This window comes from Crotalus tigris, unplaced genomic scaffold (genome assembly GCF_016545835.1).
Source record: "Crotalus tigris isolate CLP2741 ecotype Arizona unplaced genomic scaffold, ASM1654583v1 scf7180000017611.44802233496:7321179, whole genome shotgun sequence".
NCBI lineage: Eukaryota > Metazoa > Chordata > Lepidosauria > Squamata > Viperidae > Crotalus > Crotalus tigris.
This window is the reverse complement of record NW_024096511.1, coordinates 87,190-105,437: the sequence shown is the minus strand read 5'-3', so window position 1 is coordinate 105,437 and position 18,248 is coordinate 87,190. Positions and strand designations below refer to the sequence as shown.

General features: G+C 37.8%; 1 protein-coding gene across 3 annotated transcripts in view; it reads right to left on the bottom strand.

The window, feature by feature from the left end:
- Nucleotides 1-4,435: 4,435 nt before the first annotated feature.
- Nucleotides 4,436-18,248, bottom strand: part of TXLNB (taxilin beta) — a 28,194-nt gene continuing 14,381 nt past the window's right edge. For all 3 annotated transcript variants that reach the window (XM_039322746.1, XM_039322736.1, XM_039322750.1), the window contains 5 exons: nt 17,254-17,373; nt 13,056-13,130; nt 10,352-10,444; nt 6,603-6,698; nt 4,436-5,832 (listed from right to left, as the gene is read on the bottom strand). In XM_039322746.1, the coding sequence (XP_039178680.1) occupies nt 5,287-5,832; nt 6,603-6,698; nt 10,352-10,444; nt 13,056-13,130; nt 17,254-17,373 (930 nt within the window). In that variant the 3' untranslated portion in view covers nt 4,436-5,286. The remainder of the gene's footprint in view (nt 5,833-6,602; nt 6,699-10,351; nt 10,445-13,055; nt 13,131-17,253; nt 17,374-18,248) is intronic.

Sequence of the window (18,248 nt, the reverse complement as noted above, 5' to 3'; positions counted from 1 at the left end):
TTATTTGATCATTTTAAGTGAGTGAATTCCTGAAAGCCAGATTTGAGGCAACAGGTGATTCTGTCAGTGTGCTCTTGATAGGAAGACATGTAGCAAATTTAATTTTCTTCTGATTTAATTGTACGAGGTATGCAAGGGCAAATTATTGTGAGGTATCCAGCTTACCCTGTTTGCGTTTTGTCAGTAAAAGCCTATTTTCCTCAAAAAGGGAAAAAAGTTTTAGATTGCATTTTGCAGGGTAAAAATATGTACATAGCAAATGAATGTTGACAAACTTTAAAACAATTGGTTGTGATGCCATTTTGGGGTTGTGATTTATCTGTATTAAAATAATAAATTGTGGTGGATTATGTTTCTGGCTGTTTTAAACTAGTCCAGATAAAGGTTCACAGCACTGTATGTAAGAGGCCTGTGCAAAGCATCCTGCAGATAATTTCTGCAGTAAGATAATGATAGAAATAACATGAGGGTCACTTCAGTGTCTGTTGTCACCATGAAAATGCAGGGCCCTGTTCTTACTTTAAGATAAGATTCAGCACCAAGCAGAATTGAACTGCAAAGAGTCCAGAGTGGCTTTGTCAGCCCAGATTCACATTAAGGCCTGAGAGACCTTTGCAATATTGGTCAGTTTCTGAACACTGGTAGGCTTTAGAGGAGAGGTGTCCAACTTGAAGACTTGTGGACTTCAACTCCCAGACTTCCCCAGCCAGCAAACTTGAGCGTTTCAGTCACACAAGAACTCTATATACTACAGCAGGGGTATCAAACTTGTAATGTCACGTGACGTGTCGTGACATATCACAACTTTTTTTCCATTGCTGGCAGTGGGGTGGATGCGGTTTCGGCATGATGCATCCGGCCTGCCGGCTGGCAGTTTAACACCGCTGCATCTACTACAGCATCTGAAATCACACCTGGAGTACCTCATTCAGGAAGCCAAACAGCCAAGGCAACAGGTATGAAATAAGTCTCACCAACAATAGGTCTTACCCAGCCCTTCTATTTTATTAGTGGAACTCTGACTCACTCTGATCTCTGATGATCAACTGAAAGAACTGGACATATTTAGCCTTGCAAAAGTAAAAAAGGCAAAGCGTTCATCACTTTTGAAATAACTCGTTAATCTTTCACCCAAAAGAGATTGTCTTTTCCCAGTTTTTTCAGAGCGCAGTATCTGGGATAATATGTTTAACTAGAAGGGAGGCAGATTTCTATTAAATGATAGAGGGAAAATCTATTATTTAAAGTTCAACAATAGAACCCTGAAAAGGAGTAGGCAGCTCTTCACTGAATGCATTCAAGTGGCAGCATTGTGTCTTGGAAGCTTTAATTTGCATTTTTGCATTGAACAGGGTTGAACTGAATGGCTACCTTTGATTCTGATTCTCTGATGTGACAAGATTCAAGAGTCCAATTGTTTCAGGGACTCTATCTCATGAATAAAACAAGAAGTCTTTCATGATTTCTCCAGTTGATGCTGTTGCTAAATCTGAAACAAGTAGCCAATTAAATGAATATATATATTTCTGGCAACAACAATATGAAAGCCCTTATAACCATCGCAAAACGTGGTTGAGACTTGATGACAAATTCTTAGACGGGGTGCACACCAAAATTAAAGAGATGGCACAGACAAGGTTTGCTTAACCAAATTACCTCTTTGTTACTTTCTAGGATGCCACTATAGATTGCTATGTTGTTTCTGACACCATATATGGATATGCATTAATAAAATGGGTTTCAGTCCTTTTTCAGGGAGAGCTTATGGTCCTTTTTAGTCACCAATAATATAAGGGTTTTACTGGCGGATGTCTGCAGTCTATCATAATTAATTTGATCATAATTAGTTTGATATTAAAAATTAAATGGGATTTCTGTGCCAGAGTCTCATTTGATAGAACATCTTTAATGGATATTAATCCCAAGATTTGTTTCTATCCATTGAGATTGTTCTGGAAAGTCTTACTTTTGGATCACCTTCTGCACTAAAGGAGAATATACCATCTATATATATCTGTTAGGAGCATAAAGGAGAATATACCATCTATATATATCTGTTAGGAGCATTTCAGTGAAATACATTCTGATCTCTGTCATTATATCTAAACGTGAACATGAAGCAGTCAAGAATGTATTGTCCTGAAATGGAATAGGCTCTTTCAGAGGACATTTCATGTCCTCTTGCTGGGACATTTCATAATGATTTCTTGATTGACACTAGGGTTTGAAAGCACTACTTAGTTTGTTTGCTGAATCCTTCACTCCTTCAAAAAAAAACAAATAAGATGTCACTTGGCTTCTAAGATTCAGGTTGCAAACTTGCTTATGAAAGTTGCTTCCTTCTTTAAATAGGGTTCATTATTTTGGGCCACTAGCTCCTGGAAGTAGGCAACAGCAATATGGAGGAATAATCTTTTGTTTGTTTCTATATCAGAGATTTAAAATAAATAAAGAGGTATGAAGAGGTATTCCATATTAACAGTGGGCCATTTTTAAAAGAAAACTGCCCGGATAAGAGCATGGATGGTGATGCTGGAAGGAAACGAGTGTGAAGCTCAGACTGCATAAAATGTAGTTGGAATTATTTGAAGAAAGAGGTCTGGATTTAAATGGAAAGCTGAATCTGTTGTCAGAGTTCTATACATCTTTCATTCCTTAGCAGCTTCTTAGGATAATGATCTAAAATACTAGCCAACAGTCCCTTTTGATCAGCTATTATCCATTTATATCATATACCTAAGGTTTCTAGAGTTTCCTTAGTAATAGCAAATTTTACATTATTTTTTAAAATATTTGAAAAAAAAAGTTACAAGTTCTTGATTTATGACTAATTGAACCCGGAATTTCAGTGATGGTTGTAAAGTGGGTCACCACACGACCACCAGATTTTATGACCTTTTTTGTGGTGGTTTTTAAGCAAGTGTGGTTATAAAGCAAACACGTGATTGTTAAACAAACCCATTGTTCACTACAAGGTGTTTTTTTTTGCCAGGAATCTGAAATAAATGGTGGCTTCCAGCAAAAATGTAAAATTGCAGTCACGTTGCAATTTTACATGTTTGCAAACAGCCATGAAAGCAGGCTGGTTATCGAGTGCTCAAAATGTACATGATTGAGGACAGATGTCAGAACTTTGAATCCTGTGATCCCTTTTGGGGGATCTGTTGTAACTTTGAATGGTCACTAAGTGACCGGTTCTAAGTGGAGGACTATCTGTATCCCAAAACAACCCAACCCCTTATAAGTTGTATAAAACGGCAAGTAAAGTTCATTTGGTTCCTTAACGTCATGTAGAAACTGAAAAATAATTGTGATTATCGGTTTGGGCACAGGCTTTTCCCGGTTGCTTGAAATCCTTGATCTGTAAGTACAGTGGATAAAGTTGTAGTTGTTGCTGTGTGTGCACCAGCCTTTTAGTATTTATGGCTTTAAAAAGTGAGAAGTATTGAATATGTGGAAACCCTATTTCTGTCTGTTCATTGCCTTCAAATACATTAATTTTATGTTTCCATAAGGATTACTAAGGAAATTTATGAGATATCCAGGAAATTGACCACTCAAACAGGATACTTCAAAAACCATCTTGTAGCCGAATCCTATTTGTAATAGCCCCGCCTAGAAACATCTAGCTATTAATCTGGATCTGTCAGGGGTTTTCAAAACATATCTTTGCATCTCACTACAAGCTTGCCTCTCATTTCTGCCTGATATAGATGTGTCATTTCAATGAAGATCTCCGGTATAGACTTGCTATTTATTAATTATTCATTTGGCTTGTCTTACAGACACTGCCTGTTTGGGTGGGGCTATGGGATCAAAGGCCTGACATTTTTGCTCTTATATGTAACACTTCTTTCTGTTTTGCCTTTGTAGTCATTTCTAGTATTTTTAAATTGGTTTGGAGACCAACCTGCTCTCCCACTCTCTAAAGTGCAATCACAATAAATTATACAGTACAGTATAATGGTATAGAGATCTTCACAGAGATTTTCTAATGTCTAATGCTGAGGGATTCCTACTGTGAAATTGTTTCTGGAGTAGTCTATAATTTGAATCTGTTCAATACAGGTGGTAATGTAGGTAGATGATTAGCAACTATTTTTCAGATGGTTCTTCAGATTACTGAGATAATATCTCTCAAGTGTTTTGAAGAATCTGATCGTTATTAGGCCTAATTCACATTTATAGTTCACATAAAAATATTCACATCTGATAACTTGTTTTAGAAATGTGAGCTATCGTCTAATAAAAGAAACAGCAAAAAACAAGACAAAACTCAGTGAATGGATACTATTAAGGCAATGTTCAAAATACTAAGGAGGTTAGAAATGAAAATCTTATTATTGAAAGTAGGCTAAAATTCCTCAGATGTGGTGCAGTGTTTAAAAAACATGTAAATTCAATTGATAGGCATAAAATCATATAGTCTACCTAACATACTGAATCATTGTTTAATTCAGGAGGATCCAATAACAAACCTAGGTACATGTTTGAATAATATTTTTTTTAAATAAGACAAATTGTTTGTAATATAAAACTCAAAATATGAATGCAGAATGGGTCCCCAACCTTGGACCTTGGACCATACCGGTCATTGGCCTGTTAGGAACTGGGCCACACAGCTGGGGGTGAGCGGCAGGAGAGTGAGAGATTGAAATCAACCCCCCCCCATCCATGAACTAATTGTCTTCTATGAAACCAGTCCCTGGTATAGGAAGAGAGGTAGGCAATTTTGCATATTTTATAACAACAAAAGAATTAACTGCAAAAGGAACACCTAATTTTTGAAAGCAAAAATTAAATGCCATGCCCAAGTCTGAGGGCTACCTGTTCTTGCACTGTATCCTGAAAGATTTCCAAAGTTAGTTTATTTTTCAAGTTATATTTTATGACTAGAGATGTAACCTTATATGCAAACCACACCAAGCACACCAAGCTCTTCCTTTTCCCAACTATTTGTTTATTTAATTTATTTGGGGCATTTTGAAAGTAGGCTTCCCATAGGAGGACCTATCCATATTGTAAAAGTTCCATTGGAAATCAAGACTCTTAATTCTGCTAAATGTTACGAGAAGCTATTGGATTTACCTGAATGAGAAACAAAGCAAATTCAAACACCACCAGTAATCATGGGATACAGCAACCTGTATTCTATGAAATTGAAGCAGGTTTGAAAACACTTGTAAAGCCATCTTATTATGAAAGACAGAAATGTTTAGGAAAGGATTGGAGAATGTCATTTGGGGGGGGGGAAATGCATTATAGCATTATATGCATTATATCATGCTAATCAACATCTTCCATGTCAGCATTTGAGAGCTTCAACACTGGATGATCTGGACCAAGTTTTACTGTGTCCCCTTCTGGTTCCTCTGCTTTGGGCATGGATGTTGGATCAATACAGCAATCCTGGTTGCCTTGTGGCTTGCAAGAAGCCAATATCATCTCAGGAGGAGAAATTGGGTCACTTACTTGGGGCTCATGTAGTTCTTCTACTTTTTCTTCATTGGTTGGGATCATAGGCATATTCACATGAGACACCATGAAAGCTGTAGCCAAATCTTTGGGGATAATTTCACTGGTGGCAGATGGCTCATCAATAGCCTGACTTGTAGCTGTAGTCTTATTCTCCAGACTATCCTCCACCCCAGCTTGCTGTTCTTCCTCCTCCTCATCTTCTTCTGCCTCCTCCTCTTTGTTCTCTTCAGGGAATTGTGCTTCTTTTATTTTTTTGTACAATACGTTCCGTTCCTCCTGCAGAGCTCTGCAAAGATTTTCTAGTCTTTGAATTTTCACTACAAAACATTCATATTCCTTGGCCCTCATAGATTTCTGTGATAGAGTAAAAAAAGGAAAACATTTGAAGGCTGCCAAGCTGATATACGACAAAAGAGAATCTAAATGGCCAGACGAATCTCTCCTCCTTTTTTTGTTTGCTTGTCCAAATAATACTTAAAAGGTAACCTCAAGGTCCTACCATTGGCTTGCCATTTCTGCAAACTTTATAGTATTCTGGACCTTTTATGCCCCGAGATTTTACATTCAATTCATGCAAATCTGTAGAACCAGCTAAGACTTCTTAGATATGCTAATTTTAGCTTGCAGGATGCGAAAGGGTGTGCGCCAAAAGGGAAATTGGGAAATTACAAATTATTACAAATTATGTTGCTGTTAGCCTTTCACTTCTGCAATGCATGAAGCCCGCCCAAGTCATTCTATTATTGCATTTAAATCATGTTAAAAGTCTTTTTTCAAAAAATATTTTGCCAACTTGCGCAGTGAAAAATGCAAATGGGATAATTGGATTGTGCAAAGGTTATCCAGTGGCCATGCATGCTGACAGCTGGATTGCCTCTGAATTAAAGCGTGACTCCAAATTTCAGATTTCTTTAATTTTATCATTTCATTTCCCACATGCAACAAGAGCTTACATAACTCTATTCTGTTACTTCGTTTATTAATTGCCACTAAGCAAACAAGAAAGTATGAACAGTATTGGAAATCTTTCCAGTAATAGTGATGTCATGGCTCCATTAAGAACATTTTAATTAACAAGATTATATGGCTTTTATATACAACTGATTTTAAAATTTGTTTCATACCTCTTCAATCATGTCCAGTAAAGCTCTGTTACAGTTCTCAAACCTTGCTTTCCATGTGGCTGTATCCTTTTCCAGTTTTTTCATTTTCTTTGTCATCTGTGAGAAAAATAAAAATCTAGTGGACAGAGCAGGAAAGTTAAACTTGACTTTTTCCTAAATGGCTTACCATAGGGCTGCGTAAGCTAATTAAATGCTCACACAACCTCCAAATTAATTTAATGGATTTTGTATGAGAATTGTAGATTTATAGATGGTTCCCAATTATTACTCTCAAAGATACTAGTCCAAACCTAAGGGGTTATATCCAATGTTGTGTGAGTGTACTTATTCATGTACTTAAGCTTCCTTTCTATATCAGTGGTTCTCAACCTGTGGGTCGGGACCCCATTTGGGGTCGAACGACCATTTCACAGGGGTCGCCAAACAACGCAGTCCGCCATTTTTTCCCCCTTTTCCTTAGCTGTGCTACTCCCTTTTATTCTATTGGCTTTTGAAAGCCAACAGAATAGACTCTCTTGAATTGGCTTTCAAAAGCCAATAGGAATTGTCCAGGCTGTCTCTGCCCTGCTGAGCCCGCCAAAAGTCCCATTCTGCAAATGGTGCTGCACCAGTTGAGTAGTCCTCGACTTATGACCGGTTGAGTAGTCCTCGACTTAATGACCGATTGGGGGTCGCGGCATTAAAAAGGTTGAGAACCACTGCTCTATATGCTGCTTAGGTTTGATATAGTATTCTTCAATTCTCTGAGACTGGGAAACACATAAAGGGAGTTATCCATTCAGCTGGTGGATACTACTTCATCAGTGGACAGGCACACTTCATGTGTAGACAGACATATCAACCGTGAAGAGAAAACAGTAAAATGGTAAAATGTTGGTGGATATATTGAGATTCTACTACATATTCCCCATTTGAGTGACTGGACTGAAAAAAAAAATATTAGAGATGGGGAATATTTCAGAAATTATCCTGCCTACCAAAACCTAAATTGTATAAATACTCATATTTTTATTATTCTCTTTCCTTGCTTCTGTATACTTGTTTTGTTATTTCTTATTCTATCTATAATTCTTTCAACAATGCTTTCTTTAGTCCTGGAAAAAGTAGTTGACCATCCCATCTAGCAACTTATGCTACACCATATTTTTGGGAATATTGCATGACTTTCCTTCCTGAAAATACAGACTGGGGAGTGGGACAATCTGCCACAGAGGGAAGGGGAAAATCACCCAAATTGGTCAGCCCCCATGTTCCCTTATATCATAATTATATTTTTTACATTTCTATACCTTCATCTAAGAGTCACAAAATGGTCTATAACGAAAACCATTTATTTTGAAAAATCAAGATAGGAACCACCATCAGAAAACTAATTGATTAAAATAATGTAAATTAGCAGTCTACAACAGTTGGAAGCAACTGCACGAGGACTTGAATAAAGGGGTCACCTTAAGGCAGGGGTTCTCAACCTTGGCAACTTTAAGACTTGTGGACTTCAATTCCCAGAATTCCTCAGCCAGCAAAGCTGGCTGAGGAATTCTGGGAGTTGAAGTCCACCAGTCTTAAAGTTGCCAAGGTTGAGAACCCCTGCCTTAAGCTGTTTGCATGTTGCAGAGATCCTTTTTCTACAGAGATGAGAGAAGAGTGGTAGGAAACCTCTTCCTGAATTCATATCCAAAAGTACAGTATGCAAATGAACTTTGCTGTCTTCTTCCTGGAATTGTACCTTAGGATTTAAATCTATGCTTTCTTATCCAAAAAGTATGTAAATGAGTGTTGATGTCAGCCTTTACATCAGTGGTTCTCAACCTGTGGGTCGGGACCCCATTTGGGGTCGAACGACCATTTCATGGGGGTCGCCAAATCATGCTGTCTGCCATTTTTTTCCCTTTTCCCTAGCTGTCCTACTCCCTCTTATTGGTGGCCATGTTGTGGGTCACCACAACATGGGGAACTGTATTATGGGGTCACGGCATTAGAAAGGTTGAGAACCACTGCCTTACATTCATTCTCATTTTGACTTCTGTGATCACTTGTCATATTATAGAGATGGAATGGTTCAATGTTTGTGCAAAGATTTTTAAATCCACGTTAGACATGTTAAAAATATCCATCAGGAAAATCAAAGGTGAATAATACATACAAAGAACTATAAAACTGATATCTTTGCTGTTTTTCCCCTTTCTGGAGATCCTCAGAATAAATATCAATCTATATGTAATATTACAAAACATAAGCATATGTATACACTTGATTTTTTTCATGTTAGGCTAGCAAAAATAGAATGCTGTTGCAATAACACCATCAATTTATACATGTTTTCCATCTTTTTTATATATATAAATGAATAATACAATGGCAACTTAATGGTGACTTTGTGGATAATTCCAAGCAGTGAGTAAATGTAAAGCATGCCTATTGTCAGCTTCTTAAATAAATTGTAGGGCTGACATAAGCATGGAACATTTTTCATAAGAATCTGTTCTTCAATTTAATACTACTTAATTCTACTCCATTAACAACATTCTGAATTGTTATAAACTTAACCAAGTGAATTAATGCTTCTATCATCTGATTACTCTTTCCTGAACTTTTTAAAACATGGTTTCTGGCTCCTAGCTGTAGGATTTCTTTCACAGTTTGATAAAACATGATATCTAAGAACTTCACGGACTTTCCATTTCTCTAAATGAAAATGCTTACAAGAAGATAACAAAGCAAGAGAGCTAAAAGGATGGCAGTACAAAATACAACAAAATAGGAAGTTGTGTTTATAAATACACTTTTTATTATGGCTAATGTGAAGTTCAGAGTCCTATGTTTTGCAAATCAATCATAATAATACAAATGGCCTTAATGTTTACAAGATGAACCTTTTAGGGCTTTAACGTGGACATTTTCCTATTATGCTGCAAACTCCAAGTTTGCAAAATTGTACCACACTGATACTATCAGAAATGGCTAGGACAGAACTTTGTTTCTATCCTTATAGGGCCCAAAGATGCTTTTTCAGGAGGCAACTGGACTTTCTTTTTTCTCTTTGAAGACGTTTCACTTCTCATCCAAGAAGCTTCTTCAGCTCTGACTGGATGGTGGGGAATGGGAGGATGGAAGGGAATGTGCAGTCAGAGCTGAAGAAGTTTCTTGGTTGAGAAGTGAAACGTCTTCAAAGACAAAAAAGAAAATCCAGTTGCCTCCTGAAAAAGCACCTTTGGGACAACTATGACCTGGATGACTGAGAATCTCCATAGACATATCCTTATAGGGCTTTTTAAAAATAAACATTCCTTTCTAAAACATGAAGAAAATTGTACCATCAATTGTCACTATTTCAGGGCTGTTGGAGAACTCTGAAGGATCAATGAAGGGACTGGAAACTGCCGTAGGCTACATAATAGTTACTCCCAGTCTACACATGACTGAACTATTTATTTATTGCTTAGTGGTTTCTAAAACCCTGAAAGCTCCAGCCCTATGTTATGTTCTTTACTGAAGAAATCAACCAACCAAAACCCAAGATTTCATTCCTCAAAAGCTAATAAATGAACGGATCTAAATATCTGGAAACTTGATAGAGTAATCTAGGATACAACACATCCTCAAATTATCAATAGAGAAGTTTATAAACTTTTATAAACAAAAATTGGTTGGGAAACCTTGTAAACCAAACGAAATCAACCCAAAAGACATTCAGTGGTATCCTTTAACAACATGGAAAGTGTAGAGTTGGAATGCAATGTATAACCCACCTTGTCCATTTCTTGCTTAAAGTTGGCAAACACTTCATTGCTGTTTGTTAGCGTTTTCTGAAATTCTTCAAATCGTTCAGAGTAGAGGGTCAGCTGCATTCAAAGGAAGGAAAAAAAACGTGCTCAATTACACTCACCATTGCACAATAATTAGCATTCAATTCAGTTCAATTCAAAAGATCGCAGAAAGGTAATAAGATGAAACTTTTAGCTTGGAATTTAAGGTATTTTAAAAAGAGTTTGCAGAAGAAGACTTTTCCATCCTCTGCCATCTTCAAAGCGTCTGGAAAATCAAGATGTTCCTGAAAAATGGGGATACGGTATAAGGAGTGGGAGAATTGAGCTTGGATCCTAAAGGAAGTTATATTACGCAGGTTCATTAAAGAAAGTTTTCCCTTCCAAAGAATTAGGAAATTATGGCAGCTTGTAGGCATTTCAGATGCATTTGCTAAACTTTAACTCCCAGAATTCCTCACAATTATCTTTAGGTTATCAGCTCCCAGAATTCCTCATGTTTCTCCAGGATATTTGCACTTCAGCAATAAACAGGAGTGCCATAGGTTGCCTGTCCCTGCCCTGCTGACTCAGGTAAGTGAGGGTGCTAGTATTGGGATAAAGGAATCCAATGTCTAAAATGATCAACACGACATAAAGAACAGTTTCCTAACAATTTCACTATATCAGATGTTCAAAATCGCAAACTGCTAGTCCTTAAATGTCCCTAAATGCTAAACAGATATAGATAATCCCACTGGTTTAGCTATACGAATATTGGGAGATAACATTTGTAATTAGGACAAAATATTTTTCTTTTCACTGTTTTTCGTACCTTGGACAAAACCCAGCTTCAAATACTCAACCATTCTTGATGGTTTATAACAGACATGTCAAACACAAGGCCCGGGGGTTGGATGCGGCCCGCAAAGTGGTTTCATGTGGCCCGCTAAGCCATCCTGGAAACAGTGAGAGAACAGCCCCCACTGCCTTGGCCCTGGCCCAGGCCGGCTGGGAGCCAATGTACAATTTTGTGGTGGCCATCTATGCTAAAATGCATTCAGTCTTAGCTCCACAAAGCCGTCTAAAAACAGCGAGGAACTAGCCCCTGCCGCATCGGCCCCACCCTTTGTGAGAAATGAAGAAATGGACCACCCCCTTCTGCCAGAAACCCTCAGATCTGTTCCACTCCTGCCCAGGCTCCCACAGGCACCCTTGACGCAAACGATGTAGAGCTGGCCATGCCCACCCAGTAGGGCACACGCACTCCATCCATGCCCACCCAGTAGGCTGCACCCACCGTGGCCACACCCACCCAGCCCCCCTGAGGGCAACCGCAATGCTGATGCGGCCCTCAATGAAATTGAGTTTGACATTGAGTTATAACATTGCAAAATTTCAATTCCTCTTTGACCTCTGCAGCTGTACCTGATCTAGTACAGGTTAACATTAAATTCTTGTTGCTGATTCCATATATTTAATATACTCCTTGATAATAAAAATGGATGATTAAAAAAGGGTAAAAACATTCTAAACACGAAACAAAGAGGAATGTATGCTGGCTTTGAATCTTTTTTTAAAGAGAAAATATTTTTAAAATAAAAAGGAATAGATGATGGAAGAAAATAAGAAAAATAAGAAGCCAAATTTCTCCAATTTTTCTCAATTCCAGGTTAATTAGACTGCAACTTCCCAAACTTTAGCTGGAAGTGAAATGAAATAAATTCAACACAACATTACAGGTACAGCGATACAATTTATGACCATTGGGATCAGAATTTCAGTCACTGAGTGATGTGGTTCTTAAGCAAGTCATCAGTGACTGGACCAGATTTTACGGCCATTTTTAGTGCGGTTGCTAAAGAAATCTGTGTGGTTGTAAAGTGAGCCATGTGGTCATGAAGTGAATCACGTTCGTTAAGCAACTCCAGCTTTCCCCATTGATTTTGCTTGTCAGAAGCTGGCTGGGAAGTTTCCAAATTGCGATCACATGACCGTAGGACACTGCAACTGGTGTTAATGTGATCACATGACTGCTGGGTTATACAATGGTCGTAACTTTGAGGACAGGTTGTAAGTGATTTTTTTAGCACTATTGTAACTCTGAAACATCATTAAACAATTAGTTGTAAGTCAAGGATTACCTGTATTAACATGGGAAAGGTTATGCTAAAATATTTTTTTTATCAATACAAGATAAAAATAATTAAAAACTATTAACTATTAAAATAATTAAACACTATTTGATTAGCACTGATTATACTTTTCTATTTCTAGCCATCACAAATCAATATTGTTAATTCTTCCTATCTCTTACCATGTGATAAATTATAATAGAACACTGTATGGTAATATTTCCAATTAAAGATATGGATTGCTCCACTCTAGTAATTCATAAGGATTTAATTGAGGGCCCTTCCAACTTGGCCCTTTTATGACATGTGGACTTCAACTCCCAGAATTCCTCAGCCAGGCATGCTGGCTGAGGAATTCTGGGAGTTGAAGTCCACATGTCATAAAAGGGCCAAGTTGGAAGACCCCTGATTTAATCTAATGCATGCATGCTACCCTGTTCTTTTTCCAGGGAATATGCTTAAATGGGGTTTGAACATAGATAAGTTTTACAACATTTTATCCACTTTTACACATCTAATATGGTGAGCATGGCTAGCTGAAAAAGTACATAATAGAAACAAGGGCCTTATTTTACCTGAGCCCGGAGAACAGTATCTTGTTCCTTCAGCATTTTTGCCTGTAGTTTCCATTCTGCAGCTTGTTTGAGTAGCTATTTGGGATTTAAGAATGCACACAACATTTGAAAGATCAAGTGATTTAACTGTATTTATTTATTTTTTTTGTAAATATGCTATTTATATGAAATTACTTTTTTTAAACAAATATTTTTGTTCTAGTAACGTAGTATGGTAGTTTTTATTTTATTTTTTCTTTTTACGACCCTGTAATCCCTTTTTATCGTGTGGAATCAGGGTGACTGAATAGAGCTGAGTGTTTACTGGCCAAATGTCCTTCCTGACACCTATGTGGAGTTCTTAGCAGATATTTACACTTTATATCCTAATAGAGAAACATTTGTCGCTGCCTAGGATTGAACTCTCAACCTTCCTAGTGGGAGATGAGCATCTTCCCCTCTAGGCAACTTTTAAATAAGAGCTATAAGTCTGAGCGAAATGCTGATTTGGCTCTTCATGAGGTTTTCACAACTTTGTCCTTTTAAATCTTCCTTGCTTTGGTGGGAAACAACAAAGATTAAGATAAAACCCATGTAGTATGGTAATGGTGATAGCAAAGCAGAGCGAACTACTGTTAGTCAATGACAAATACGAACTATTCTGAGTCTGGATTAGATTTCAGACTTAAATCTTAATCCTACAAACTATCTGCATTTTGATATTGCTGAACATTTTGAAAGAGCTGCATAGTCACCTATTTAAACTTGAATTAGTTTTTACCAGTCATAACCAAATAGAACAGATGAGGCTGAAACTGCTTGTATGTCTAATGTGTTCTGGCTCATTAATGAGTTTTATTTTGCCATCTCCACTCTATAGCTCAACTTGACACGTCTAATTTACAAGACAAATCTGGGAGCTACTTGTAATAAAAGCAACTGTTCAAAGCAATATTTTCAATTAGCCCTTTTTAAAAACAGCCGGATTGTATAGCCTGGAGTTATCTTCCAAATCAGAAAAGTTCTGGGCTGATATCGGTGCTTATATTAATAAAATATGACGGAAGGGAAAGCCAACTCATAAAGAATATACAATTCCTGAATGCAGTTGGTTGTTCTTGTTTGCTTCTAGAAAAAAAAAGAAGGGTTAATATTTCATTTTTTATTTATTAATCCAATTTATATAGCTGCCCATCTCACCGAAGGGGACTTTGGGTGGCACAAAACAATAGATAAAATAGCCAATATAATAGCAGATAAAAATCTAAAAAACCCCACAGTAATAACATACAAACAAAAATACTCAACGTAGGTGAAAGGAGGATAAAAAGGGCCTCCCTCAACAGTGAAAGCACTGAGACAAAGCTTTGATTCCGTAGGAGCCCCAGTCTGGAGGGCTGTTCAAAAAACCAAAAGGGATGGGGCCAATCTAATTTTAGGAGGAAGGATATTCCGTAAGGCAGGCGCTACAGCAGAGGAGGCATGTCTCCTAGGATTAACCAAATGTAGTTCCCTAGCCAAGGTACCTACTGCATGCCTTCTCTCTGTGATCAAATGGGGTGGGCTGATACAAATGGGCAATGGTGGTCCCTCATATAGCTTGCTCTAATGCCGTGAAGGGCTTTAAATGTTTTAAACCATCATCTTGAATTGGACCTGGAAGGAAACCGGCAATGAGTGCACATTGCGGAGCAGAAGTGTAACATGCTGCCCTAGGAGAACACACTACTGACCATGCCACTGCATTTTGTACCAACTGAGGCTTCCAAATAGTCTTCAAGAGGAGCTCCATGTAGAGTGCATTGCGCTAATCTAATGAGTAGGCCAAGGATAGGCAACCTTGGCTCTTTTATGACTCATGGACTTCACTTCCCAGAATTCCTGAGCCAACAAGGCTGCCTCAGGAATTCTGGAAGTTGAAGTCCACGAATCATAAAAGAGCCAAGGTTGCCTCCCCTGGACTAGGCCATCTTGCCATTGCTGACTCACTACATCTTACTTGTTGCAGTCAACTCACTGCGGGACAACTTGTCATGGGACAATTCAACATGGGATTAGTTCCTTTTATTATTTATCAAACCTTACAAAAGCTAATAGTCATAGGAATGATTTCTTTTAATATAAGAGATAAAATAATTTTGACGAAAATGTGGTCAACAAAAATAAAAGGAACTAAGTGAATCTCATGGCAAGTTGCCCTGCAGTGAGTAGTGAGTTATCCCACTGTATATATGGGCCTTAAAACTATTGGCTGTAGCTCCTAAAGTCTCTCCCAAAAGTTTGCATTAGGTTGCAATTTTTTCATCTGAACTGAAAGAAATTATATTCATGTAAGTGGTTAATTATTAACTACATTTAAGTAGTATGCTCTTAATTTAATGTAAGTAAAATTAACACATAAAAAGTATCAAATTTAATTTTTGTATTGAATCCACTTCTTTTTTGCCCTCACCTACTTCTTGGAGTGTATCAAATAATCACACCATTATGCAATGAGAAATTAAAATTCTTTCCGTGTAAAACATAAATTTTGAAACACATGTAGAAAAGGAATTTTTTAACTGAACAATATTTACCAAAGTTTGGGCTAAAGGATATTTAAATTTTGAGCATGGCATTACATATGTTTTGAATACGATCAATACTTTTAAAAATTATTTTAAATTAAAGGAGAATTAAACTGGTTGGATTGCATGCCAAGAAGCAGCGAATAAACATTAAGGCCACCAGGGGGCAGCAGAGTTATTCTGCTGCTAATGCAAAATGCAACTTTAAGCAATTTCAAAGCTAAAGCATTTTGGTCTGATATAAAATCTAAAGATCAGATTTTTCCTAATTTGGTATGCCATAAAGAATATATCATGCTGTAGACACTATTGCAAAATATGTTAAACATTCAAATGAATTTTTGAATCATGACCTGTTGAAATATTTTAATCTAAAAATAGGCATCTTTGTCAATGGATCTACTTGCTTACAACTAAGTACAAGGACCTATCATAAGTATCCTATAATTAGTATCATTAGTATCATATAATGGTTCAGCACCATTATAACTTCAAATGGTCGCTGAGCAAGTGCATGTTAAATGAGGAAGACCTGTGGTAGATTGGATAGGAAGAATATGGGTTCAAATTATTACTCAGATATGGAGTTAAGCAATCTCCAGACAGATCGTGTCTTAATTCAACTAATAGTAATCACAGAAATCCAGGGAGAAGAAATTAGGGGACTTATAGATACACCTTGAGCTCCTTAGCGGACGTGTCAAATGTCACAATGAGCCCATTGCTTCCTGAAACCAGCAGATACTTCTCCTTTTTATACTTAAGGGAGGGTGAACATATCCTGTTCTGGAATGGAAGTCCTGTGTGATTCTGGCTCCTAAAGTTTCAAACTGACGCACTCCTGTCTCTGATGACAACAAGAAGGGCTAAGACAGTGGTGGCGAACCTTTGGCATGCATGCCAGAGGCGGCACTCAGAGCCCTCTCTGTGGACACGCGCACCATTGCTCCAGCCCTGCCTCTCCCCATGGCCCCCTCCTCACCAGCAGCCCCCCCAGAGAGCTGTCCCTGGGCACGCCCCATACATAGCAGCGCAGCCAAGGACATGGCAGCCGGGCAGCAGGGAGAAGACTCCACCCTCACACCCCATGTGCAGATGATGCTGTGGGGCATGGGTGGAGGGCGTGGCCACCATGGCGCTGCAGGGCTGCCTGAGTGATCTGCGTGGGCTGTGGAGGCAGTGGGTGGCTCTGTGGGCAGGCGGGGGCGGGTGGAGTAGGAGGAGGCGGGCAGGAAGGTTGGGGTGGTTTTGGGGCACTCGGTCTCTAAAAAGTTCGCCATCACTGGGCTAAGAGATATTGTGTGAGCTGCCATAAGGATGCAGTTGCATCTCTCCAGTTCTAGTCTGGTAACATAGTCATAGTCCTGTCTGCCTGTCTGACAGTCCTGTCTGTTAGAGTATGGAGGGTTGAGAAATTGGGATGCCATCAATTCTAGGCCTCAGGCATGAAACCCTTCTGGGTGACGTGAGACCAGTCACTCTATCTCAGTCCAACCTCAGAAAGTTGATATTGTGGAGAAAATAGAAGACAGGAATATAATGTACATCAACTTGAGTTGTAAAAAATAAAAGACAGGATATAAAACAAACAAAGGGCCTTTCAGGGGTGAACACAAACTACACATAAACAACTTAGGAAAAAAAATGAATACATATTCCTTTTCTCGCTGATGCTTTTCTTCAGCTTCTTTCATGACCTCTTGTGACTGTTCCAGCTTGGCATCTACCAGTTTCTGGTGAAGTTCTCTGTGCTTAAATATTTTATCAAGATGCTGGAAGGGGAAAAAAAAAAAAACACAGAGAGAGAGAGAGATACAGAGATGGGAGAATGCTAGAGTACATGATTAAGACTGCAGTCTCTCTATGAATCTGGGAAATCTTATCGGGAATTATTTTTGAGTAGGCAAGTACTGAATTGCGCTGTTAACAACAACAAACGTAAAATAGCAGAAATATTATGAAGTTATTTCAACTTCTGTTTGTTGGGAAGACATTATTTAGATTTTTAAATTATTTAAAGATGTTAAGTATCCCCAATAAAAACAACTGTGAAATTACAAGCTACACAAGTTCAAGTAAATAGAGTTTTTCTCAGCTCATGCATTATAATTTCTTTATAGCTGCTGAAATTTATTTGTAGCATTCCAAATATGTTTATTTTACTGGTGATATTTATTTATTCAATTTATATGGCTGCCCATTTCCCCACAGCAACTCTAGGTGACTAACATTACATAAAAAGCACAATACCAAAATAAACATCAAAGCACAACCATATAAAAACTTACAATGGAGGCAAAATCCATCAACAATAAAACAACATTTCATGGACTTCAATTAACTTATTGACCCTCAGTGTTGCTGAATAAATACATTGTTTTGTTTTATAAAGAATAAAAAGGAATGATTAAGCTACGAATATTGAGTCTAGAATAAAAATGCTATGGCATGTTAGTTGCAATGAAGGGAGGTACAAATAACAAAACTACAATATATCTCTTCTTTAAGGAGGAGAACGAGAAAAAAAATCTACTAAAAATCTACTAAGAAAGCCACAAAAGAACATTCAAGCTTCTGAAATTTAAGGAACTTATCATCAAGATACAACGCACAAAAACAGATGATAGGCAAAACTCCACAAAGTCCA